Consider the following 26,171-nt stretch of genomic DNA (forward strand, 5'->3'; position numbering starts at 1 on the left):
AATTGTCAAAATACCTCCAAAAATAAATTTTAAATTTTCAAACTTAAAAAAAGCACCAAGATCATAGACCCATGTAATAACACCTGTTTCACCTTTGGAGAGAAATTCAAATTTTCTTCATCAATCTTATGATATCCACTGTCTGGTAAGATAGATGTTAAAACAAACTCATTTCTTAGGTACAAAGATATCACTACCATGTCTTAAGAACAGAGGTGAGACTTAGAAAGAACTTGAAGTCTTTTCTTATTCAGCTGTTCCCACATGACTGGTTACCAGCTCATTTAACTATGATGAAAGTTCCTATTTAATATAAGAAAGTATACTTTTTAAGATGACAATGTTGAATTAATGAATTGCTTAAAGATTTAATTCATTTATTCCTCTAGGTCCTTTCATCTTTAAGTTCTTACCCACTTATGTCTTCTTACTAGGCATTTTGCATTGTGGTGTTTTTGTTTGTTTTCTTGGGTTTTGTTTTACAAGTACAGCAGACCTTCTCAGAGCTGATTTCACAGTTGATTGTCATGGAGATCTTTGAACTGCTCCATTTCTAACCTAGGCTATTTTACCTCTCCTTAGGCAGTTGGTACTTCCCTATATTCAAGGGTTCACCATATTGATACAGGCTTTAGCCATCTTGCAAATCACAACTCCTAAACTCAGGTGATCTACCAGAGACAGACTCCCCAGTACTCAAGGAATGCACTTTCATGAGATGCATTCTATTCAATATTTTTAAACAATTTTCATTCTGAATCCATTTGAAATCTCTTACTTCATCTGAAGCTGGGATCAATCAGGCACTTATCCTATTATCTCTACATCACCAGAGAATTCAAATCATAGGGTCGAAGAATCATAAATTGAGATCAGGAAGGGATCTTAGACAACATCTAGTCCACACCTCTCATTTTACAGATAAGGAAACGGAGGGACAAAGAAATGAAGTCAATTGTCCAAGATCATCTTAATAATAAGTACCAAAGGTAAGATTTGTATCCATTCCCTTTGACCCAAATCAAGGGTCCATTCTAGCTAAATGTATGCCCCCTTTAGCACTAAATCTATGTGCCCATGTAGAAAGCTCTGCCTTTGGTGTATTGGCTTTATCAACTTAATTTTTTGAAAATTTTGTAAACATCTATCATCAGTGTTTCTCATTTCTAACAATTGGTTTTGGCTGATAGTCTACTGGTCTTCTGGGAGTCATTCTTTCTGTTCCCCACTCTTTCAAGTAAAGAGATTATTAAATCAAGGTCAAGATACATTTATGTATAAAATCATATCTTAAAATTTTATTATGTTACAAATCATATTGTAGAATTATATTAAATTATGTTATATTACATTATACTGCATTATAGTATATCATATTATATTATAATATATTCTATTATATTATACTGTATTATATCATATTATCACAGACGCTAAGAGTTGGAAGACAATGCAGAAACAATTTTACCTAACATATACTTGCCAAGGATGAATTGCTTACATAAGGTCTTGAACAATCATCTATACAGGCTCTGCTTAAAGAGCTATAAGAGGAGAGGGAATAAAGTGGATAGGTGGTGCAGTGGATAGAGCAACCCAGAGGCAGGAGGGCTGGAGTTCAAATTTGATTTCAAGATATTACCTATATGACCTTAGGCAAGTCAATTGACCCCAATAACAAAGAGGAGGAGAAAGAGAGGAGGAGGGTAAGAAGAAGAAAGGAGGAGATAAAAGGAGGAGAGGAGGAAGAAGAGAAGGAAGAAGAAGAGTAAGAAGGGGAAGGAGGAGAAGAAAGAGGAGGTAATGAGGGAGAGAAGGAGAAGAGGAGGAAGAGGAAGAGTAGGAGAAGAAGGAGGAAGAAAGAGGATACAAATTTAGGGGAAAAGAAGCTGCTTCTTCCTCAGATAGTCAAATCTATTTTGAGTCAGTATTAATTGTTAGAAAGTTTTCCTTCACTTTGTTTAATTTTTCCAGTTGCAACTTTTAGCCATGCTCCATGGTATCGTTCTATTGGAATGTTAAAATTTTGAAAAAAAGGCAGTTGTTGTATTGTCTATTTTTTAATTCCTAATGTCAATAACGTTGACAGCAGGAAAACTTCATACTTTATAAAATCTTGGCTGGGCATACAACAAACACTTAATAAGTTCCTGCTGAGTGACAAAATAATAGTGGATGCTCTCTTGATTGGCTGGTTACATCCTTCCAGTCTAGACTGGAGCAAGATCCAGGAACAACTGGTCGCATCCAAAGCTTTAAACAAAACACTCTTATTCGGCCCCTCTTAGCAAAAAAAAAAAATGGAGGAGAAGGTAAAAATCAGAACTAAAGTAAGGGGGGGGGAAAATCCCAGCAGCATCTAAATTCTCAAAATCAATGATTTGACTTGGAAAGGCTTCAGAAGACCATCACTCTAATTCAATGCCTCATGTTACAAAGGAAGACACTATGCCCAAAGTCACAGAGGTAATAAAATAAAATAGGATTCCAATCCAGAAGCTCAGATTCCAAACCCAGAATTCATTACATTGTACTTCCTAGGCATTCAAGAGTCCATGAACTCTGTTTTTCACTGAAAGAAATAAAAATTTATCCCATTTTAAAATCCTTCCCCCAAGATACAAATTCCACTGAGAATTCTATCCACTAACTCAAGACAGGAAGGCTGAGAGAAACTATGGAAACATATTCTTTTCTAGAAGGAATTCACATCTCTCCCCTATATCCTGAAAGGCATAATTTACCAGGCAGCGCATCTTAATGAGTCTTAAAGATGACTTAACATATGGACCTAAGTCATTTATGAAAGGTCAGACTGGCCTATCTAATTGATGCTCAAGATGAGAAGCACCAAAAGGCAAAATTCAGCTACTCCCATTTTAATCCCATCTTTTCAGTTCTTTATAACTAAGATCAAGTGCCTCTCATATAATACATTTGTTGTTTGATACAAGCATTATAAGAATACATCTTTTTTAAAAAATTCTAATCATTATGATCTGACCATGCAAAGGTTTTCTTCTACTCTATAATGGATTCATGGATTTGAGAAGAAAAGAATGGGGATATCTTATAGTTTTATTTGTGAAATCTGGTTTGTGGATCCAAGGGGCACCGAGTATGAGTAGGGAAATGAAACATTATCCATCATGATACAATAAAAAGCTTTCTGGACCTTAAGCTAAACCTTGGTAGATTTAAAACTGGAAGGGATGTTGGAGATATTTTTATATTTCCTTAATGCATAGATGGGGAAACTGAGTCCCAGAAAAGTTAAGTTATTTGCTTAGGATGATGTGGGTGGATAGGAAGGCAGCAACTTTGAGCATAGACTGTATATTTACAGAGGCTTGCTTCAAATCTTACCTCTAAAACTTACCACTATTTGAATAAGTCATTTAACTTCTTGGACCTCAGTTCTCTCATCTATCATATTCTCTGGCAGCTAGGTGGAAGTGCAGTGGACAGAGCACTGAGGTTGGAGACAAAGATTCATTTTCTTGAATTCATATCTGACTTCAGATACTTATTAGCTGTGTGACCCTGAACGAGTCACTTAATTCTGTTTGTCTCAGTTTTTTCAAATATAAAATAAACTAGAGGAGAAAATTTCAAACCACTCCAGAACCTCTGCAAAAAAAAAACCTCATACTGGGCACAGAGTCGGACGTGACTCAAAAAACTGAACAACAAAAATATTCTCCAATCTCCCTCCTGGTTTTAGAGTTACCAAGGTTTAATGTAAGGTCCAGAAAGCTTTCTTGTGTATTATGGATAATGTTTCATTTCCCCACTTACACTCTTAAGTTTCCCTTGGATCTGGATACTAGATTTCACAAATAAGGTTTTTCCTTCTCTCTAATGTAACCAGGTATTATATCCTACTCCAATCTGCTCTCATCAGGAGCTGACATTTACTTATATACCATTTCCTAGAATGCCAAAGGCCTTGGAGAAGGACAGAGTGGACAGTTACCAAAGTGTATCCTACATGCTTTTTTTTTTCCTCCAGGTAGCTGAGAAATCTTGAGCAAGATTTTGGAACTAGAGAATTGGCAGACTTTCCAGCATCCATTCAATACAATAACTTAAGAGCTTCCTTCTGGTCACCTGTCAAATTTTCACTATAATATGCCTCATTTTTCTTTGTTTTTGTTCCCCAAAGGCAGCCCACATTGTTAAAGGAGGAAAAATAGGTCTTTTTTTAAATCTTCCAAATGAACCAAACTCTTTCTTCTACCTTTACTCACCATTCTGCCATAATTCAAATGAAGAAATGAAATGAAATGTGAAAAACAACCTAAGAAAGGAAGAAACTTAGCTGTCTGGGCTAGAAGAGAGATGCAACCATTTTAAATGCATGGGAAAGGAGGGAGAGAGAGGGGCCCTGCCAGCTGGCACCCAAAAGCAAAAGCAGAACTAAAAAGGACACCTGGAGCATCCTGCTCTCCATTTGGGCACAAGGACAGAAGGTGTGAAGGGCAGGGGTGAAGTCTCTGCTTTCCTGTGCCAGGGAAGAAATATATTAGCTTCCTACAAGAGAGAATGAAAAAAGAATAAAAAGCTTTTTTTCCAGAATTTTTTTAAAGAACCCATTAGAAGGAGCATTAAATAGGAGTGAATAGGAAGTTTTATGTTAAATTAATATTGCAAGGAAATGTTATAATGGAATGAATGAATGAATAAGGCATTTATCAAGTGCTTACTATGTGCAAAGCTCTCTAAGAAAGTGCTAGGGATACCAACTGAAAAGCTCTCAAAAATCACTACTCTCAATTTTAATAGAGGAAACAACAGGAAGGAAAGGTTTCAGCCACTAGTCAGATGGAAAGGTCCCATGGTCCTTAGGGTGCAGCAGCAAAGCAGATGGTGATGTTTCTCCTTTAATGTCATTACCAATAATGAAGTCTTTCTGTTTCTGATACTGAACAATTTGATAGGGCCAAGGACTTTAGTAAAAAGAACTTTCTTCTCTGGGTATTTAAGAACTATGGGTATAGCCTGTGTGGAAGCAGGTCTACAATGAATCTCTCCAGGGGCACTTTTCCAGGATGGTGGCCAGGGGCACAGGGCTGGAAGTCTGGCTTCTCCTAAGGCTCCATGAAGGTCCAAGGGGAGATGGGATTAAGGAATGGTTGTGAAATATGTACTGTATAAAGTCTAACTAGGAGTCACAATACTTGACTAATACAATAGTCACAAGAGTCAGGAAGACTAGGATTCAAGTCCCACATTTGACACATATTAGGAAAGTGACCTCACAAATCTTAGTCTCCACAGAGAACCCCACGATACCTCTAAAATACCTTAAGTTACAAAGTATATATTGGAAGAGGTAATTTCTTTACTGTGAATACCCTAAATCAGTGAAATTATAAATCTAGACAAAAAAAGAAAAGAAAAGAAAAGTAAAGAAAAGAAAAGAAAGGAGACAGGAAAGAAGGAAGAAAGGGAACAAAAAGAAGGGAAGGAGGGAGGGAGAGAATGAAAGAAAGAGAGAAGGAGGAAAAAAGAGGGAGGAAGAGAAGGAAGGGAGGGAGGGAAGGGAGAAAAAAAGGAGGAAGGGAGGGTAAAAAAGGAGGAGGGAGGGAAAGATTGAAAGAGGGAGAGAAGAAAGGGAAGAAAGAGGGAGGAAGGGAAGGAAGGGGGAGGGAGGGACAGAGGAGAGGAGGAAGGGAGGAAGGAAAGGAGGAAAGAAAGGGAGGGAGGGAGAGAGGAAAGGAAAGAAAAAAGGAGGGAGGAATAGAAAATGAAAACTCAAGAATTTATCCTAAAATGGCATCAGTAGAAAGATCTTTCTAGATTAATTCTCATTTTCCTGATGAATCTTTTCTAGGGTTCAAAATGTGGTAGAAACAGACTTCCTCTGCAAGAGACTCAAGACCTCATCTCCAGCCTCACCCACTGCCTATCTCACAATACTCTCCACCCTTCCTACCAGGGCCTACATTCTTTACACCAGTTAACCTTTGGTAGGATTTGAGAAGGCCAGTGGTCCAATCACCAAGCACGGTGGATGGATCCCACCCAAGCAAAACATCTTATCATTGGTTACCTGAGACTTTGGAACAGTTGTCTTTGGCTCCATCCATTCAGTCTTTTTTATCAGGTACAGATCATTAGTTGCAAGCTAGCTCCTTATGAAATAAAGTCATCCTATACTCCTGTATAGAAGCACCCTCTGGAGGAATGCAGCATGTAGCGCACATGCCCATAAATCGCAAAGCCGTGGCTGCTATTAACTATTTTCATTTATGGTGACTTGAATATTTATTTCCATCACATTAAGCTGAATGCTGCTCAGTCTTCAGGGAATGCTCACGTGCATAATCAGTCCCATTCAGACAGGTAAGGGAACAGGAATACATTTCAGATATATTGGTCTTAGGGATTTTCCTCATCACCAAGTATCCGTCTGCATAATACCTCACGGTCAGCTCAAAGCAAAACCAAGACATCTCTTCAGATGTGGAGAATGATGAATAGTCCAAAGTAGAGCAGAGACGTCTATTCCAGTCATTTTATGTGACTGTCCTAGACCCACTAGGCCAGCATTCCCAGAAGAAAATCTGGTGTTGTTGAGGTATTTTTTACTCATGTCCAAATCTCCAAGACCCTATTCAGGGTTTTCTTGGCAGAGATATCAGAGCAGTTTGCCATTTCCTTCTCCAGTTCATTTTATAGATGGGGAAACTGAGGCAAACAGGGTTAAGTCATACAGCTAGTAAGTATCTGAGGTTACTTGACTCCCAGCCTCTATCTACTGCACCATCTAGGAGACTATAAGAAAATCGTTATTTCCTTTTCTACATATAAAGAAATCTTGTACCAGAAGAAAAACAATTAATTTAGAGAGAGAGATAGGTAATGTGGTGGATACAGTGCCTAACCTGAGGGCCATTTTCATCTCCCAAATTTGCCTATGGTGTGACTCAAGCCATTGATTAACCCCTCAGACTTACTTTCCACATCTGTAAAATGGGATGGGGTGTTGGGACTCAATGATTCCTTCCAACACTAAAGCCAGCATACTACTTCAACAAAAGGAGAAACATCTACAGAAGTCAGCTATTGTATATTGCTGAATCAAATGTGACCTTGGCTTTCCTAAAAATGGCACAGTAGGATTACGTCATAGTCACTTAACTCACAGAGGCCATTAGTTTTTGTCTCTCTGTAAAATGGGCAGGTTGAACTAGCTGTTCTCAGAGATCCATTCCAGGCCTGGAATTAAGATGCTATAATGCCCAAATCTAGAATTCATTCCTGCAGTGGAAAAAAAAAAGCCATCCTTCACCCTCATGACTCAGAGAGATATAAACCACAGTGCATTGTGATAAGTGGGAGGAAGAACATTTTTTGATGAATAACTTTGTCTCTTGATCAAATTTCTAGACCATAAATATGGGATCTAATAAAAATATTTATGACTTCTATTTTGCCGACAAAACCTAAAATCAATTAATATCTCTCTAATTACGCCACTCCATGTCCTCCTCCTGCATAAATCTCTCATCTCCTCAAATCTTTTTTTTTAAACTTTATGAGAGCTCTGAAACAAACTCACATAATAATAAAGATTTCATTTAAACTTACATTTTAATCACTGTCTAATCTACTGAGCCAGCTAGAAAGAAGGGAAAGGGTACAGTTCTCCAAGCTTTTATATTATAGTTGAATTTAATTTATTGAAACAAGCTCAAATGTCCAAATGCCAAGAAATTTATATGAGATTGTTAAATACGCTGTCTATCACTTAATAGCCTGTAGAGCATTATGGTATTTTGAAAAGGGCAGAGCTTGGCCTTCAGAGAAATTATATAAAGGAGAATCAATGAGATTTGCTTTTCTTTTCAGGAGGCGAGTGTAAGCTATGAGATTTGTCACAAGTAGATGCTTTTTTGTCACCTATTTTTACAACTCATGACGATTCAGCGGAAGAATATGGTAGGCAAACTTGGCTTCAAACAAGAGAAGAGAAAATGAATCTTCCTTTCTGGTTTGCGGGAGTGGGAACAGACCTTGGCTAAGAAATTAGACTTGGGTGATTTGTTGGTTAGTTTTACTGAATTGGATTTTCCTCCCAGCTTTGTTCATTTTAATTTGCCCCAATATTGGGTAGCTCTCTAAGTAGAGGAGAGAGTTGAATCAAAAAATATGAATACTTTTTTTGGTTAATAAGAGTGAGCATTCTGGAGCTAGATGACTATGGAATTTACTGGTTTATACACTCGAACAAGAATGCTGTTGATGTAGCTTTAGCAATGAAGGTTAATACTTTTTAATCAAGTGGAAATGGTCTCTTAATTTAAAGATTCTTAACTGTCTTGTGAACAGATTTCATAAGGTCTATAAAATTGGATGAAAAAATTTTCATTTTTATTTCACTATAACTGCTTTCCCTTGTAATCCTATGTATTTTATTTTATGTACTTAAAAACATTAACCCAAGAATAATGTAGGCTCCAACCTGCCCAAAGAGTCTGGAATGCATAAAAATTAAGAACATCTGATTTAAATGTAATAATAAGCTGATCAGAGAATGGGAGGAAGAGAAAGGAGGAGAGGGAAAAAAAAGAAGAGATGGAGGGAGAGAGAAATGAAAAGAAAAAGGAGGAAAGAAGGGACAGAGATTGGGGCAATTAGATGGTGCAGTGAAATCTCTGAAATTAGGAGGACGTGAGTTCAAATCTGCCCTCAGACACGTAACAATCCTGGATGTGTGACCCTGGGCAAGTCACTTAACCTCAATTGCCTCAGGGGGAAAAAAAGAGTGGCAGAGATTCAGGGGACAGTTTTGGATTCATAGCAGTGACTGAACTTGAAAACTTATACTGGATCTAAGACAATTCTGACTGAAGCTAATGATTCATTTCCAATTGGTAATAATTGGGAATGTGAAAAATGCCCCATATATGTAAAAATATCTAAATATATACATTTAAAATATGTAATAATTTAATGTTTAGAAATGTTGCTGAGAAGTACATAGAAAAAAAAACTTAATATAGAAAAACATGCTTTTTTCTCTAAGCATTATAGTGTCGTCCATGTATTTAATTCAACAATTATTTATTAAGGATGACTATCTGCCAGGTGTAGAAAATGGAAAATTGGCCTGTGAATCAAGAACAGCTGGTATCAAGTGCCTCCTCTGACACATACTGTCTGTGTGATCTTGGGAATGTCACTGAGCCACTCTCTAAGGAGATGAGTTGAATGAAAGTTGCCAATCTACATTGGTAAAGGAATTTCCTCATTGTCACAAAATTAAAATATCTCCTCCTCTCCCCCCCAAAATTATTACACATTAAATTAAGCATATATAAAATATACAAAATTTACATGTAATCATTGGATGTTAATTACTGATCATCTCCACCCATTAGTTCATGAATTTAGCATTCAAAAAGTCACAAATAAGAAAACACTTAACAGATCTAGATAACGAGAATGACTTTTATCATCTGAAAGTAAAACAATTTTCTTGTGGATTTAAATTTTTCATTTATTTAAACTATCCTCCCCAATCTCTCTATATTAGTGATGCTTTCAAATCCTTGCTTCCTTGCCTAAATTCAGTGAATATATTAAAAAATATTAATGGCCATAAATCATAAATCTCTGATAGACAGCTTCATTTAAAAAAAAATTGAGCATTACATCCAGAAGCTTAGAACTCAACAATTTCACACTTTAAATTTAGATGATTTAAAAACTTCGGTTACCATGTGAGTTGGGAAGATTTATAAAACAAGCATTCTTATCATTGTTACAGATAAATGGCCATACCTTAATTACCATCAATAAATTTACTTAAATAAAAGAAAATTTTGCTAATACCAGTATTGCTCTTTTAGTGAACAAGTGAGAAGAAAATGTTAAGATTATTTTAACACTATATAATGAGGGGTTTAGAAATCAAGGCATAAAAACAAAATTAGAGAAATCTCAGATCTTTCAGTGTAAGAAAAGAGCTGGAAAGGGTCCAACTTCTACTTTCAAATAATTAAGAAGGTAGAAGAGTGAGCAGACATGTTCTGCCTGACCTTACAAGGGGCATTGAGTACCGATGCTTACAAGAAGAGGGCAGAGCTCAACACAATCTAATTCCTTCCTAATAGCAAAGGCTGTAAAAAAAAAAAAAAAAAAAATCTGATTTTCCCTCTTTTTTCAGTTCTCAACTTCCTTGGTCTTCTTCCAGATTTCAACACTTTTGACTATTCCCTCTTTCTAAAAAACTCTAAAAATCTTTCTAAAAAACTCTAAAAAACTTTCTAAAAAACTGTCTTGCTTTAATTTTCCTTTGTTGCTCTCTCCTGCTTCTTCTGCTAGTTTTTCTAAGACTATTAGACTAAATATCAACCATCTTTCCTATCCTAAGAGTATGTTTCCCACCAGGCTCTGTCCTCAATCCATCTTTGGTAATCTCATTAGCAATTTGGAGTAAGCTAAGACCTCCAGATACCTAACTTTCAAGGTCTAACTATACAATCTCGATTTTCACCACCACATTTCTTATTCCCTTCTGGATAGCTAATTTTACCTGGATATTCCAAGGGCAATTCAATGGGTTAAAATCAACGCTCATTGTTGTTTTGTTGTTGTTGTTGTTGTTTTCACTAAACCTACTCCATTTCTGATTAAACCTACTCCATTCCTGTTTCTGTCACCACCATCCCACCATCCTCATTCCAAACTTCTGAGCCAAATTTCATTTTCCCTTCCCCCTCAACCCCCAAAATCAATCATCAGACAAGTCCCGTAGAATGTGCCTCTACAACACTTCAAGCATCTGATCCCTTGAAGCAACCAGGTGCAATGAAAAGAGTGTAGAATTTTGATTCAATGAATCCTGGAAGTGAATGACACTTACTGACACTTAACTAGCTGTGTGGCCGTGGGCAATTTACCTCCCTGGGTTTCAATGCTGTTAGCTGTGAAATAAGAAGGCTGGCCTAGATGGCTTCTGAGGTCTCTTCCAATGCTCACATTCCATGATTTTATGACTTAATTCATACAGTCAGCATTTGCTAGAATATTGCTATTTCTAGGCCATTTTGATGGTTGTCAGAGACACGGATATTAGAAATGGGAAGTGCCTGATATAATCCAGGACATATGATTGCCATCAACATGGCACATACCCAAATTTACTCCTCTAACATATGTTGATAGAGAAGCAACATTATTCTATGTGACGCGGGAGCATCTTAGGATCAGATTTTCTTTGGCATTTTCGACTTGAGATGCGTTCTCATCTTCTGTTCTACATCAAAAATGAAAACTAATTTGAGAGAGAGAGAGAACACTCTCTACTGTGGCCACCATGAGGCATGTATAAGTATGTGTTTGGACCCCACTTTTTTTTTAATCTGGAAGATAAAGATGGAGCAATTATTTTGAAAGGAACTCCATCAGACATTAAATACTTGATAGTTGACAAAAGGATGGCTCATAACACCCTGTCAGAGGCCATTCACAGTTCCATTTTGTTTTTTGCTCCCTTTGTTAAAAGTGTTCACTTAAGAAACTGGGCTATTCCCTGCCCTGCCATGAATTGACTTTGCAAGCTTCACAAGAGTGTAACTGCACATTTTCTCATGTTGCTTTAGTGACTTGGTCAGCCTATTCTTCAGGGTTGCTCATGGGGTGGAAATACTAAGAAGGATATTATTTCATAACAGCCTCCTATATCAAAGGGTTGACACATGGAGTAGTCACCAGAGACTTCAAAAGTAAAACAATAATAATAAAAGCAATTCTGCTTGCTCTTTACTGCTGAGCTGCCATCAGTCACCACATTTATAGGACAAGAGAAGTCTACTTATATTCCACCACAAGTCTGATTCATTCTTTTACACTTGGACTCCCGGAATTCTCTGTGTGTATATGTCTGGGTGTGAATCTCTCTGCCTATCTGCTCCTCTTCCTCTCTATGTATTTCTGTCTCACTTCTCTCTTAATCTTTCTTTATGTTTCTCATCCTCTATCATCTTTTTTTTCCATTCATACTTTGTCTCACTTTCTGTCTCTCTCTGTGTCTCTGTGTCTTTCTCTTCTCCCCTTGTTCTCCTATCTCTGTCTTCTTGTCCTTTTTCTATTCTCTTTCTATCTCTCTATGGCTCTATGTCTGTATCTTTGTCGCTCCTTCCATCCCCCCTTTCTCTTTTTCTGTCTCTCCCAGTTTTGTTCTTCTGTCTCTGTCTTGTTCTCCTTTTTCTAATCTCTCTGTTTCTACCTCTCTGTTTCCATCTCTCTTGTTGTCTTGTCTGTCTTTTCCCTCTACCTATTTCCTTTTATGTTCTCCCTCTCTTAATCTCCGCATCGTTTCCCCTTTCTTTCTCTCCTTCTATATCTCTCCCCTTCTTCTTCTTTTATTGTCTGTCTCCTTCCCTTTTTCCCTCCCTCTTTTTGTCTTTTCTCCAGTCGTCTCCTTATCTCTTTCCCACATCTTTCTTTCTCTGTGTCTCTCTCTTTCTTCTCTTTCTCTTACTTACAAAACTTTCAATTTCTACTTCCCAGTCTAGAAAGATGACTGAAAGAATATTTTATTTCCTAATATTATTTATACTCCAAATACCATTCCTTGCTAAACTGGTTCTGGGCTCGACTCTTTAAACTGAAATTTCAGACAAGTGCCTGGCTAATGATTTTGCCAATTCTTAGGCTTTTCGATGTATATTACCTTCAATAGATAAATTGTGACCATTCTTCTGCCCCATATATACATTATTTCCATTGTAAGCAGCATTTTTTTTTGTTTTGTTTTGTTTTCTTAGTCAAGCCATGAAAGTTCTAAAGGACTATTTTCATTTTAAATTTAAATGGGAATGTTTCCTTTCTAGAATTATTTTCTTCTTATCAAACCCCATGTGGTTCATCATGTTTCAAAATCCTGGAAATCAAAACAGCCAATTCCCTGGAGCTAAATAGGGTCTAGGGAAATAATTTCTGAGGGTATTGAGGGAATATAAAAGCCTTCAAGAATGCCCAAGTGCTGGCCTGTTTGCAGGACAATGGGAAGCCAAGTTTCAATGCTACTTTCCTGCTCAGCATGTCCATGGGCAGATTGGCACAAGTGTTGAGGCTTCCTTTTCACACCCTGCTCCATGGTGAGAGAAAGGGCAATCTGGATGTGAAAGGCATATCAGAAGTGAGCTCATTAGGAACTGGTGTAAGGACAGATGAGCAACAGGACCTTTGGAAAGTGTCAAAATTACCCCACAAGCACAAAGTGTAGATAGTGGACCTGGTAACCATCAAGAGAAAATGCCGCCATTAGCACAGTGTGCACCAAAGACACTTGCATTTTACCTACAGGTCCTTCTCATCTTGCTGATATTCGTCAAACAACACAGCAGCCATTCATCCTTTATTTTCCTGTTAAAAAGTTCAGAGTGCCACATCAATACAGAACATGCTAATGGGTTTCATTTCCTGCTTCAAGTAAATATGCTCTCCTGGGTATCCAGGATAGGGATGTTGGGCATAGAGGACAAGCTAATGCTGGAAAATGAAGCCGAAGAAAGCTGGGAAATTCAATGATTCCCCTGTGTTTTCATAAAGTTTCCAGAAAACTCAGTCTCATACTTGGTAAACTTTTTTTTCCCATTTTTTTCATGAGGCAGAGATGACTTAAAAATTTATTGAACATGACTTCCCCAACTGGCACTTCGACTCTCTCATTTTTTTCTAATCAAGAGAACATCCAGCAACTAGATCTCCCAAGCTCCAATAATATAGTGAGTGAGTTTTCTCTACCCCAAAAGTACATTACAGAAAAGAGAAAAGAAATAAAGGAAAAGCTTGGTTAGCCCAAGAACACAGGCCCACCAGTGACACTGGAAAGATGTGAATGAAGTTCTTTCTAGCCTATAATAGCTACCCTGCCTTCCTGATTCAATTATGTCCATCTTGGCAAATGGGTACTCCTAGACAAGAGAATATCACAGCTAGCTGGGAAACCCAAAAATAATCCAGTGCATCTCTCTATCTACCAGGAAGAAAACAAGTTTCAAGGAACTGAAAAAATTTGTCCTAGTTGACAAAACAAGTGAGTAGTAGATTTCACGACTATAATATTCCTCTCTTTCCACATGTAAAATCCTTATTCTCTTCGTTAGCTCAGCTCAAATATCATCATTTATAGTTAACAACCATTTATTAATACCCACCATGTACTGAAGCACTGTGCTAAACCCTAGGGATGTAGAGAATGATGGGAAATTTTTTCTGATCATCACAGTTGCTAGTGTTCCTCCCACCACTCTAACTTTGTATTTTTACATACCTACATGCACAAATATATACCTGTAGATATGTATACATATACATGCATTATATATAAAATGTTCTCCCTACCACCACTATCATCACCACAGATTATCAACTTCTTGAGGAAAGAGATTATTTCATTTTCATCTTTATAACCCTATCACATGGTAGGCATTTAATAAAACGCTTGATTGCTTATCTTTTTACCCAGGGATTATTAGTATATAATAGGCATTTAAAATATTCTCATAAATTGTCATTGTATATCCATTACCTAGAACACAGTAAACAGTGGATAAGTGCTTTTTGATTACCTATCATTGGAACCCAAAAACATAAGTCAGCACCTAGCACACAGTAGGCTCTTTCTTAATGCTTATTAAATGAATGATTGACTAGCTTTACTTCAGGTCCACAAATTCTAATCTAATGGTCTCTCTATTAAAGCCTAAGAGATCCTGATTCAATAAAAACAATGAAAAGTAAAGAAAATATTCAACCTCTGAATTCTACTTATAAAAATGAGATACTCCAATGAGAGCAAAGGTTAAAAGAAACTTCCATTCAGGGATTCTTATTAAGTAACCTTGTCATTAAATTTCACTGTGACCCAAGTCTGCTTACTTATCCTTTGCCTTCTTTTCTACTTGGAGGAAAGCCATTATCTTGCTCTCCCCTAAGGGGCTGCTGGCTCTCAGGCCTTTTTACACCTGCTGGCCCAGTCTGTACCAACCCATTCCAGCTGCTCAGCAGTGGAAACATGTTAATTAACTCCTTAACAGCACCACCCTTCCCCCTTCCTTAAAGCACTCCTTAGACTAAATCTTTCCCTTGATAAATGGAAATTAGAGATGGTTTCTCTTAGCAAAGTCATACTTGCTCTCCTGCTAAAAGATCCTTGCCCAATACCTATAAGCCACTCCCTAGATCCCCCTAAAACACATCCAAATTGAAGACAGGCAAGTAACAAGCCCAAGCCAATTTCATCTCACAAAAGAAAAGCTCATTCCCATTTTCAAAGCACAGACACTTCTTAAAGAATTGTGTGCTGAAAATGTTTGTGGCAGCCCTTTTTGTAGTGTCAAGAAATTGGAAACTGAATGGATGCTCCCATTAGTTGGAGAATGGATGAATAAGTTATGATATGTGAGGGTAAGGGAATATTACTGTTCTATAAGAAATCATCAGCAGGATGATTTCAGAGAAACCTGGAGAGACTTACAGGAACTGATGGTGAGGGAAATGAGCAGAACCAGGAGATCACTGTACATGGCAATTACAAGATTACACAATGATCAATTCTGATGGATGTGGTTCTTTTCAATAATGAGATGATTCAAGCTGGTTTCAATGGTCTTGTGATGAAGAGAATCATTTATAACCAGAGAGAAGACTGTGGGAACTATGTATGGATCTCACCATAGCATTCTCACTATTTTTGTTGTTGCTTGCAATTTATTTTTTGTTTTCTTTCTCATTTTTTCTTTTTAACTTGATTTTTTCTTATGCAGCAAGATAACTGTATAAACATTCATGCATATATTGGATTTAACATATTTTTTTTTACCATGTTTAACATATATTGGATTACTTGCCATCTAGGGGAGAAAGTGGGGGGGAGGAAGGAAGGGAAAATTTGGAACACAATATTTTGTAAGGGTCAATGTTGAAAAATTAGACATTCATATGTTTTGAAAATAAAAAGCTTTACTACATCCAGAAAAGGAACACTGGGAAATGAGTGTAAACTGTGAGCATTGGTTTTTTTTGTTTGTTTGTTTGTTTGTTTGTTTTGTTTTGTTTTGTTTCTCTTCCCAGAGTATTTTTACCTTGTGAATACAATCCTTCCTTTGCAACAACAACAAAATTCGGTTCTGCACATATATATTGTACCTAGGATATACTATAAGATATTTAATATGTATGGGAATGCCTGCCATCTAGGGGAGGGGTGAAGGGAAGGAGGGGAAAAACTTGGAACAGAAGGGAGTACAAGGGATAATGTAAAAAAAATTACCTATGCATATGTACTGCCATAGAAAATGTTATAATTATAAAAATTAATAAAAAAAGAAAAAAAAAGAAAGAAAATAAAAAGCTTTAATAAAAAAAAAAGGACTGTGTGGTGTCTCTCTTCAGAAGTCAAAGCCTTTATACTTCAATATTTCAATGGACTGATGACTTCCTGGATGCAGGTACTACCTCCAATAAAGCAGATCAAAGCCAACCCACACCATCTCATCTTATAAAACACCTCTCTGCTCCACCTTCTGCCATGAGTACTCTAGAGAATCATCCAAAGACCCTATAGCTCTTCTGAGTTCTTTTCAAAGACTTTAAACCAAAGAAATCATATAATTTGAAAACAAACATATTTTTCTCCAACTTTATTATAATATTTTAAATTATCAGTAAAGGAAATGGCATTGAGACAATGTAACGACAATAAAAAAATTAAGAAGTGATTGTACAAAAAACAGTAAGGAAAGTGGTGGGCTTGATATAAGTATAAATATTGGTTTGACACATCTGGAGATCCATAGTCATTTCACCATGGAAGTCTACCATTAAGACAGGCAACCAACAAACATTTATTAAGCACCTATAATGTATCAGGCACTCTGGTAAGCATTGGTATACAAAGAAACACACTGTTTCACAGCTGTGTCTCAGGATCATACCTTACCAGGATCATACAATTCTCCAATACAATAAAGATGATTTCTAAAGGTTATTTCAGCTTTAAGTTAAGAATTATATGAATATAAATGTGTGTGACACACACAATATATATGTATGTATACAAACCATATTGTAGTATGTATATATTTATGTGTGTATAAATACAATAATAATACAAGTAAATAATTTGTAAATTTTCTACATATGCATGTCTATGTAACAATCATATATATACATATATCTGTATATGTATATACATATATATATATATATACTCTCTACATATCTATATCTATCTATATATACATATATATATGTACACACACACACACACACACACATATTCACTGTGATAGGGAGAGCCCCTTATGTTACCAAAAGGGAAACTCCCTAAAGTTTTTAAGAAAGAAGGTTGGAAAACAAGAAGAGTTGAAATATTCAGTCTTCTTTATACCTGCTAATTCCCAAAGGTCTTTTTTCTCCCTTTCTCTCTATATATTTTTCTTTCCAGAGGGTCTGGAAGCATGTATCCTCTATAGAAGCAGGAAGAAAAACCAAAGTGTTTTTCTACCAAGCTCTTGCACCAACTCCACCTATCAAGGTATGGAGTCACCATTCTCTTTGTCATGATGAGAGTTTTATGCAAATACACCAGGTTTGAACACTGAATTACATCGATAAATATAGATTAATAAAAATGAGATTAATGCAAATTGTAGAAATGTGATATATAGGCACATAGAATATATATGGGTATGTATGTATAAACACGCAAACATACAGATCACAAAATATCAAAATGTATTGCATCTCTAAATCAAAAAAGAACTTATCTCTTACTGGGTCAATATTTACTAACAGCTCAATAAATCTTGATGCCTTTTCTGCCCCAACTAACATCAGGTCATTAATTTCAGCATGATTCAGTATTTCATAAAATTACAAACCTCAATGAAAAAACACTCCTCAAAAGCCTATGAAGTAGGGAATAGAATCCAATGACCATAGGGGTATACAATGAAGCTTTTCATTTTCTTTCATCTTTTTTTCTTAGAACCTTCATAAATACCACACAGATCTCCAAACAGCTGTTTTTAAGGAAAGCTCAATAGCCAGACCCCATGGCTATCATTTTCCCTGTTTAAAATGCCCCATCTACAGCACCAGTCTTAATTATGTTTGTTGATGTATCACTTGCTATGCATGTAGCAGAGAGAACTATTTCATCTTCCTAATAGGCTTTTCCAAGGGTCACCAGGACCCTAAGGGGCATATTCAGCGCCTCCTGCTAAGCACATTAGAGTCCATTAACATTTGTAACACTTGTGCATACATCCTCTGGAGAATGGATGCCAAAAAACTTTAGAACCTACTGCAGAGTGTATAATGAAATTTAATGAAATGAAAATATTCTCAAATGTATAGAAAATGAATTCCTTTAGGAAGAAAAAAATTCTAACAGTTCTCTGAATCACTGAAAAAACCTTGAACATATGGTGGCAAATGTTCTTTTCAAAAAGAAAAAAAAATCACATGTGACCATATGCTTTTATCCCCCTTACATTATATATTTGTTTAATCAACAAACATCTAAGTGCCTACTATGTGCCAGGCATTATACCAGGTGCTGGAGGTACAAATACATCCCAACTTTTTACATTTAAAATAAAATAATGCTTACAAAGAAATTAGAGAAGTATACAAAAAAATCAAGACAGATTTTTATTTGACATATTCCACTAAGACAAAAAGCTATATTATAGTTTGGTCATGGTGCAAGGTAAGCACAATTATAAGATCAATTATTAACTCATTGGTCATGTCTACACTGAACAAGAGTTCCATCTTATGTTTTCAAAATGCCCAAGATTTAGGGCATAAGCCTTTAAAGGAATTCAGTGATCAAGCAAGATTTCCTGGCCAGAAAGAACATTTCCCAGGTGGAGATATGATAGACTAATTATAATGAAATTCACTTATATGTTGCCATACATTTTTAGTTCAGATAGCAAGATCTATCCTAATAGTTCTGAAAAGTTTCAGGCAAATAGAATTCACATAAATTTAATTATACTTTAAATATAGTCAAGGTACTCTTTATTTAAAGGGGTTTATAAATTTATCTGCTAAATAAATCTGGACTTTCAAGGCAGAATCTTACCAATGACTCCTTCAAGTATGTATAACCAACAATATTCACGAAATGAAATGTGAATAACCAGCATTATAGGAGACATGGACAGATGATGGATAGTTAATTAGTTGTATATACGAAAGAGCTCAGATTCTAAATAAAAAGGCAGGTCCAAAATTTGAGAAATAACATAAGGGAGATGTTATATAATTAAGTGCCAGATGACTGTGATAGTCAGAAAATGCTAAGCAAGATCTCAAAGGTCATTTAGCCTACCTGCCTACCTCCCACTTAATTTAGAAATATTTTCTGATGGTATCTAAGTGATAAGAGACATGAGAGTTCACTCTTTTAGATATTATGCAACCTCATTATATTGGATCCCTTAAGAAGAAAATATGGAGAAATATAGGTTAAAAATATCTGCAATAACTGATGAGCCCCTCAACTTGGTCTTGTATATGTAGCTCACTTTGCCTACCTGTGGCTAGACCTATATTTGGGAAATAAGATGAATAAAATCAATCAATCATCTAATGTCCATCACACTAACTAGTCCTCTTTAGCCAGTTATGTCCCCTAACCAAGCCCAAGAATTAGAACCACGTGGTTATATTCGGATGGGACTTTTCCAAGCGCCCATTCAATTCTTGCAACATGGATCCCCAGAATGGCATAAGAGAGTATGGCTGAATTTTTTTTTTGGTCTCCTAAATTAATTTGTGTACTATCAGCTAAAAGTGAGTCTCTAGCTCTGTGAAATCTAGAAAATAATGAAAGAAATGAGATCAATGATTCCCAACTTCATAACTTCTTTTCATCTGTAACAATTCTGACTTAGCTTCCCAGACCAAGAAGGGATGCCAACTTTTTCTACAGCTGTATCTATATCAAAATTCATATCAAAGAATGAAAAAGGCTGGGGAATAAAAAAAAGTAAAAAATCTTCTTGGAAGGACAAAGAGTTTTATGGAGAGTCATGAAAGGAAACCGTCCCGCAATGGAGATGTTGAGATATAGTCGTGAAAGTCAGTTGCTAGATCTATACTCAGAGCATGAACTGGATCAAACCCAGAAAGAAATTGTCAGCCTCATTTATCTTCATCCAGAGCTCCGTGGCTTCAACCCAAAACCATCAGCCTCACTATGTTAGAAAGTAGCTGGAGCTTCAAAGTGGTAAGCACACTAAAATCCAAAGTGGTCTCACTCACCCTTTGTAGAGTGGAGACTGACACAACAGCTTGCCCAAGGAGGCAAAGTCGTGATTTTAGACTTTTCTATCAGAGCTCAATCAAGCACTCTGCAATGGTGTACCGGAAACCACAGGCACCTGCTCTCTTGCAAATGTTATTTTTTTGGCACTGGGCCCTATGCTGCGGGGGTTTGCCTATAACTGTGGGGCTTTCTAAGCCACAATCGAGGAATCATGGCTAAAAGGAAAGGCTTCATCTTTTTTTATATAAGAGGTAGAAAAGAGCGATCCAAATCTAAGAAATCTTAGAAAGCACTAAGAAAACCTTTCTTTTTTCATTCTCTGCATCTGATAGTAGCCCTTCCCTTCTCTCTATAGTCTTTTACTTTCTCATACTCTGCTGAACCAACTTGTTCTCTGTATGATTTCCCTTGAGATTCCTTCTCTGGCTGATGGAAACACCCCAAGGGGACCCATTATCCCTTCCAAGAACAAAGACAAATCCCAGAGCTGGATGTGGTGAAGTTCAGCCAATACCACTTGAAGGTTTTGTATTCAGCTACAGGTGAGAGACAAAAAAAAAAAAAAAAAAAACACCAAAATTCGCAATAGTTTTCATCATCTGCAATGGACACTTTGGATGTGGGTAGAATTAAACTACAAATTTTAGGGCCAAAACACTGTTATGCTACAGTGATGAAGGATGATCATGATATTTAGCATTAATATGGCACAAAGTATTTTCAAAGCATTTTGATGAATATCTCATTTGATGTTTCCAACACCACTATGAGATGGGTGCTATTTATTACTGTCATTTTACAGAGGAGGAAAATGAAGGCATAAGAGACATAGTGATATTACCCATGGTCATAGAGAAGAGAAAAAAAATCACAGAGAGGATTTGAACTCAGGTCTTCGAGACTCTTAAATCCAACTCTTATCCACTATTCCATCCCACAGCCCTTTGTTTCTACTTATACCTTATAGATTCTTGGCCACATGAATGTCCACATAAACAAGTGTCTACATGTTTCTTGGTAACACGTGAATAATAGGTGCCTTTGGATATATTTATATTTGTATGTATATATATATATATATACATGAATATACATATAAAATGCTTGTATATATCAATGCATACATTAATAAATCTCTAAGAACAGATATATTATATGCTCTGGTTTTGAATAAATATCCCCTGGAAAAGTTAAATGGTTATAAAGGATCACTAAGAGAACACTAAGATCAAATACTACCTCGGACATAAATAAGCATATATTATACTATAAAATTTCCCAAGTTCTTACTAAATGGTTCCTGTGTACTAGGCACTGGGGAGGGGGGATATAAGAGCTAAAAATGAAGTAATCTCTACTCCTAAGTGCACACACACCCAAACCACAATTATAAAGTGACAGAATACAAACATAATATCACTAGAGACAAGGTAGTTTGAGAGGCAAGGAGGCTTTAGCTATTGGGAAAGGCTGCATGCAGAAGGCAATTATTGACCTGAATCTTAAAAGAAGAGGAAGAATTTATGATGGAGAGATAAAAAGGGAATGTATTTAGGAATATGAGACAGTCTATGCTTACATGGATATGAATATATATTCTATTTTTGAAAGAAGGAGAAAGTATAGTGGCCAGAGGGATGGGTAAGGAAGCCCTTCTTCCTTCAGCAAACATGGTAGGTAAGATGGGCAAGACACTTATCAGTGCCTCTAAATTACAGCTAACTTGCTTATCTGTCTTGACTTAGAGAGTTTCCACAGTTGGGATTCCCCTCACTGATGAATTTACAAATCTGAAATAACTTTTTAAACATTATATTTCATTCTCCACACACACCCCTTCATTTCCCAATTTACTTCATGCATTCGAAACAGTGACAAAAGACTTTTAATTTGATAGCACCAATCAGGAAGAACTTCAGGCAGAAGGGAGACCTGCTATCTATTCTTTACAAATAAAACAGATTGGCTATTTTCCCCCTAAGAGCAGGAGATTTATCAATAGACAAAAGGATGCAAGAAGTCAATAGATAAGCTGTAATTAAAGATCAGGCCCATACATTTTACACTGACATAAATCTAGCAGAATTAGCATGGAATAAATCCCTTTCCTTCCTTCCTTCCCTTCTTCACCTAATGGAAATACTGGGTTCTGACTGGGTCATTAAATATAGTCCTGAATGCATGCAGCAGCATGTCATAATTTGCAGATTTGCTCATAAGACTAATGGCCAGCAACCAAGCCATTTCATATAAGGCCTTTGAAATATGGAGTGACGAGGTAATTTCCAAAGTGGTTTGTCTACCTTCTGCAATTTTCCCTCTTTTAATTAACTATAATAAAATTTCCAGGTACATTTCTACATAACAAAATGCCTTTAAGAATCAAAATCTAACCATCACTTCTGATGTGCAAAGTCACCTTTGCCCAAAATCTATTTCCTAACATTTTGTTTCCACTTTAAAAATGTATCTTCTTCTTATTATTCCCTAAAATGTTTCTTTCATAAAAATATTAAAAATCAAAACATTTTAAGCAAAGAGAGAAAAAAAAAACTAAATTCCATCTACCTCTTTTAATCATGTATTCAGCCTCTTAAAGCAAAAGTCAGAATTTGTATAGTGCCAAGAAGTGCGTGAAGGAATTTATTTAATCAAAAAGATCTGATTTGAAAATAAAATTGGATTTTTTCTATTAGGGCATTAGAGAACATTCCACCGCCTGGTATTTCTATATATTAAATAGGCATTTAAAAACTGAAGGCCAGGTATTCTTTTTTCCCCTGCTTTAATTCTAAATCGTGATAAAAGAGAACAATCTTTATACTCCAGAAAAAAAATACAGGTTTAGGGCAAGCATTCAAAGATAAATGCCTACTAGAAGAAAGGGGGGAAACCTATCTGCAAAGTGTGGAAGGATAAATCAATTACATAATAAAAATGCTCCTTTCACAATTCTGTTTTATGAGAAGCTGAAAGGGTTAATGACGATTTCTAGAATTGCATGGCAAGGAAATTTCTCTCTCCCTTCCCCTAAAAGCATACTTTATGAGATTTCTGTTTTGATTTAAACACATGTTCCTTTATCATCACAGAACAAATCAGACCGACTCAACTTACCTGAATATGCCCAGTAAGGATCTCCAGATGCTTTCCGCCGGCGGATTTGCACTGAGCTGCCATGCCTGTTTTCATGGAGAGCTCCAACATAGCCTTCTGTCAAAGCTGAAAGGAACACAAGACAAAAGCACAAAGTTAATCATAGGGTAAAATATGAAAATCATAAGAATATATATATATATACATATATATATATATTAAATGCCCCTGCTTATACAGTAGCTTCAACTTTTTTTTTCAACTTTTTTTTTTATTTGCTTGTTTGTTTGTTTGTTTTTCTTTTTGTGTTTTTTTCCCCCTTTTGGTCTTATTTTTCTGGCCCAACATGACAAATCTGTTTAAAAGGATTGTACATGTATAACTTACTTCCTGCTTTGGAAAGGGGGTAAGGTAAAGGAGGAAAAGGAAAAAAAAATTGAAACTCAAAATCTTATCAAAAAATAAATGTTGAAAATGGTCTTTACATGTGTTTGGAAAAATAAAATACTATGGGAAAGGGTGAAATTTCAGAATTTCTGAAAAGGGATCATGGGTATAGGGATGGAAGAAACATTTCAAGATGATCTCCAACCCCCACTTTCATTTTACATTTGAAAAAACTTGAGATCCAGAGAGCAGAAGTCACTTTCCCAGAATCATACTGATAAGTAGCAGAGATGGAATTTGAACCCATTTTAGCCACTGGAGCAGACACAAGGAATCTCAGGGAAAAAGAAAGGAAGAACAGGAGCCAAAAAAGAGAATGGGCTCATGGGAAGCTGTATCCACTGAAATATGGCAAGGTCAAGTCACCATTGAGGCTGGGTCTTTTTGGCCCAGGAAATATGGTTTGTTTGTTTGTTTTGTTTTTTTGGCTCTAAAGACATCTATGGAAAAACTTGTAAGATGGAATTGAAGGGAGCAAAGATAAAACCTCAAGAATTTGTTCTTGACAGCAACTATCCACTCATAAATTATACATAAAATAATGTAAATAGCAGCAAGGTGGTATAGAAAGGGAAAGATGTGGAATCAGAAAGATTTCAGTTTGAATTTTACCTTAGACATAAGTTAGGGGATCTAAATAAAACATTTAACCTCTCTATCTTAGTTCCTTCAGCTGTAATAATAGCACCTGCCTCATGTGGTTGGGGAATACATCAAAGGAAATAATATATGCAAAGTATTTTGCAAATCAAAAAAAATTCAATAAATGTTAGCTACTCCTACAGGTCTATGTTTGTATCGTTTTACTATGCTCAATAACACCACATATTTATCTAAATATGTTTCTTTTCTATATCTTTCTACGGATATATATCGTTTCTTCCTCTAAAGTGTAAGCATGTTGAGAGCAGGTAACTTTCATTTACTGTGTCCCCAACACCTAGTCCAGTGCTTGGTACATAGAGAATGTATAGTAACTGACTGATGATTTTGAATATCTCTATATTTCAAAAATCTGGATAGATTTCTGTCTATGTGGGTATTCCAACTGGCAAACAAGACTATCATCCCCCTATAATTTGGAAGATGTGGTCTCTAATTATTGCCATTGTTGACTTTAAGAATTAATTCTTTTGAAAGCCTAGAATTTTCTTGCTCCTTAAAATTGGAGGTGGGAATCAAAATTCCTAAAATCTTATAGTCCTGATTTTTGTCTTTTAGGTTATATGTTTCTTCCAAGCAGAGCAGACCATTTTGTCTACAGTTACAGAATAAGAAAATTCAAGATTCCTGACTCTAGAGGAGGGAAATGCTGCTATACAACTTGGAAAAAAAAAAAAAACCTACTCAAAATGGATCAAATCAACCAAATGAAAGATAATTTTGCCCAATTTCCAAGGCTACCATCTGCATATTAAAACACTCAGAGCCCCCCATTCCCCAACTTTACACATGCAAATTTCTTTTGTTGTTAGCTCACACCTGACTGCACTAGAAGACAAGAAACACAAAAATCACAGGTGCCCCAACTCCAACTGGAAATGGTTTTTTCACTACCTCAAAAAATATACCACAGATGAATATGCTAATAATTTTAAAATGCACCCAAACAAAAACAAAATGTGCTTTCATGATCAAAGAAAATGCAGGCAAAGAACAGAATATTCAATATGAGAATGACAGAAAGAAGTGGGGGAAAAAAAAACAATACACATCTCTGCTTCTCATGACCTGAATTACTCATTAGTATTATTATCATACACTCCTAGACCTAAGGCTGGAAAGGACCTTGCCTGGTTTCCAACCAAACATTCTGATTTTACAGATGAGAAAACTGAGATCCAGAGAAAACAAGTCATCCACAATGACAGAAATGGCATCAGTGATAAATCCTACACACATACACATACACACACATACACACACACATATGTATGTATCTATGTATAAATGTAAAATTTTCCACTATCCTCCTCTATAATCCACTATGCCAACAATATCTCTTTAATAACAAAAGACCAAATGGTGAACTACTCAAAGAAAGAACAATTAGCAAATGCATGGATTATAATTATGCTCACAATTCAATTCAACAATCGAAATTTGTTATTCTTATTATTCTTATTCTAAAAATCTTTTGATTTTTAGGTCACCAGATCAGAGAGAGCTAAGGGAAAATCCAAGAGGTTTATCAATAGAGTCACTGAATATACAGATGAGCAAACTGAGGCTCAAGGAAGCTAAATGATTTGTGTTAGACAACAGAAGTTACAACCCTCAAGGTAAGATTTTAACACAAGTCTTCTGACTCATGCTACTG

The 26,171-nt window shown here is 36.1% G+C and overlaps 1 protein-coding gene across 2 annotated transcripts in view; it reads right to left on the reverse strand.

Annotated features, from left to right (window-relative positions):
• The window catches only part of PTPRG (protein tyrosine phosphatase receptor type G), an 807,880-nt gene that overhangs the window by 600,026 nt on the left and 181,683 nt on the right, over positions 1–26,171 (reverse strand). For both annotated transcript variants that reach the window (XM_074284229.1, XM_074284228.1), the window contains exon 2: positions 23,426–23,530. In XM_074284229.1, coding sequence (XP_074140330.1) covers positions 23,426–23,530 — 105 coding nt within the window. The remainder of the gene's footprint in view (positions 1–23,425; positions 23,531–26,171) is intronic.

This window comes from Sminthopsis crassicaudata, chromosome 1, assembly GCF_048593235.1.
Source record: "Sminthopsis crassicaudata isolate SCR6 chromosome 1, ASM4859323v1, whole genome shotgun sequence".
Lineage (NCBI taxonomy): Eukaryota > Metazoa > Chordata > Mammalia > Dasyuromorphia > Dasyuridae > Sminthopsis > Sminthopsis crassicaudata.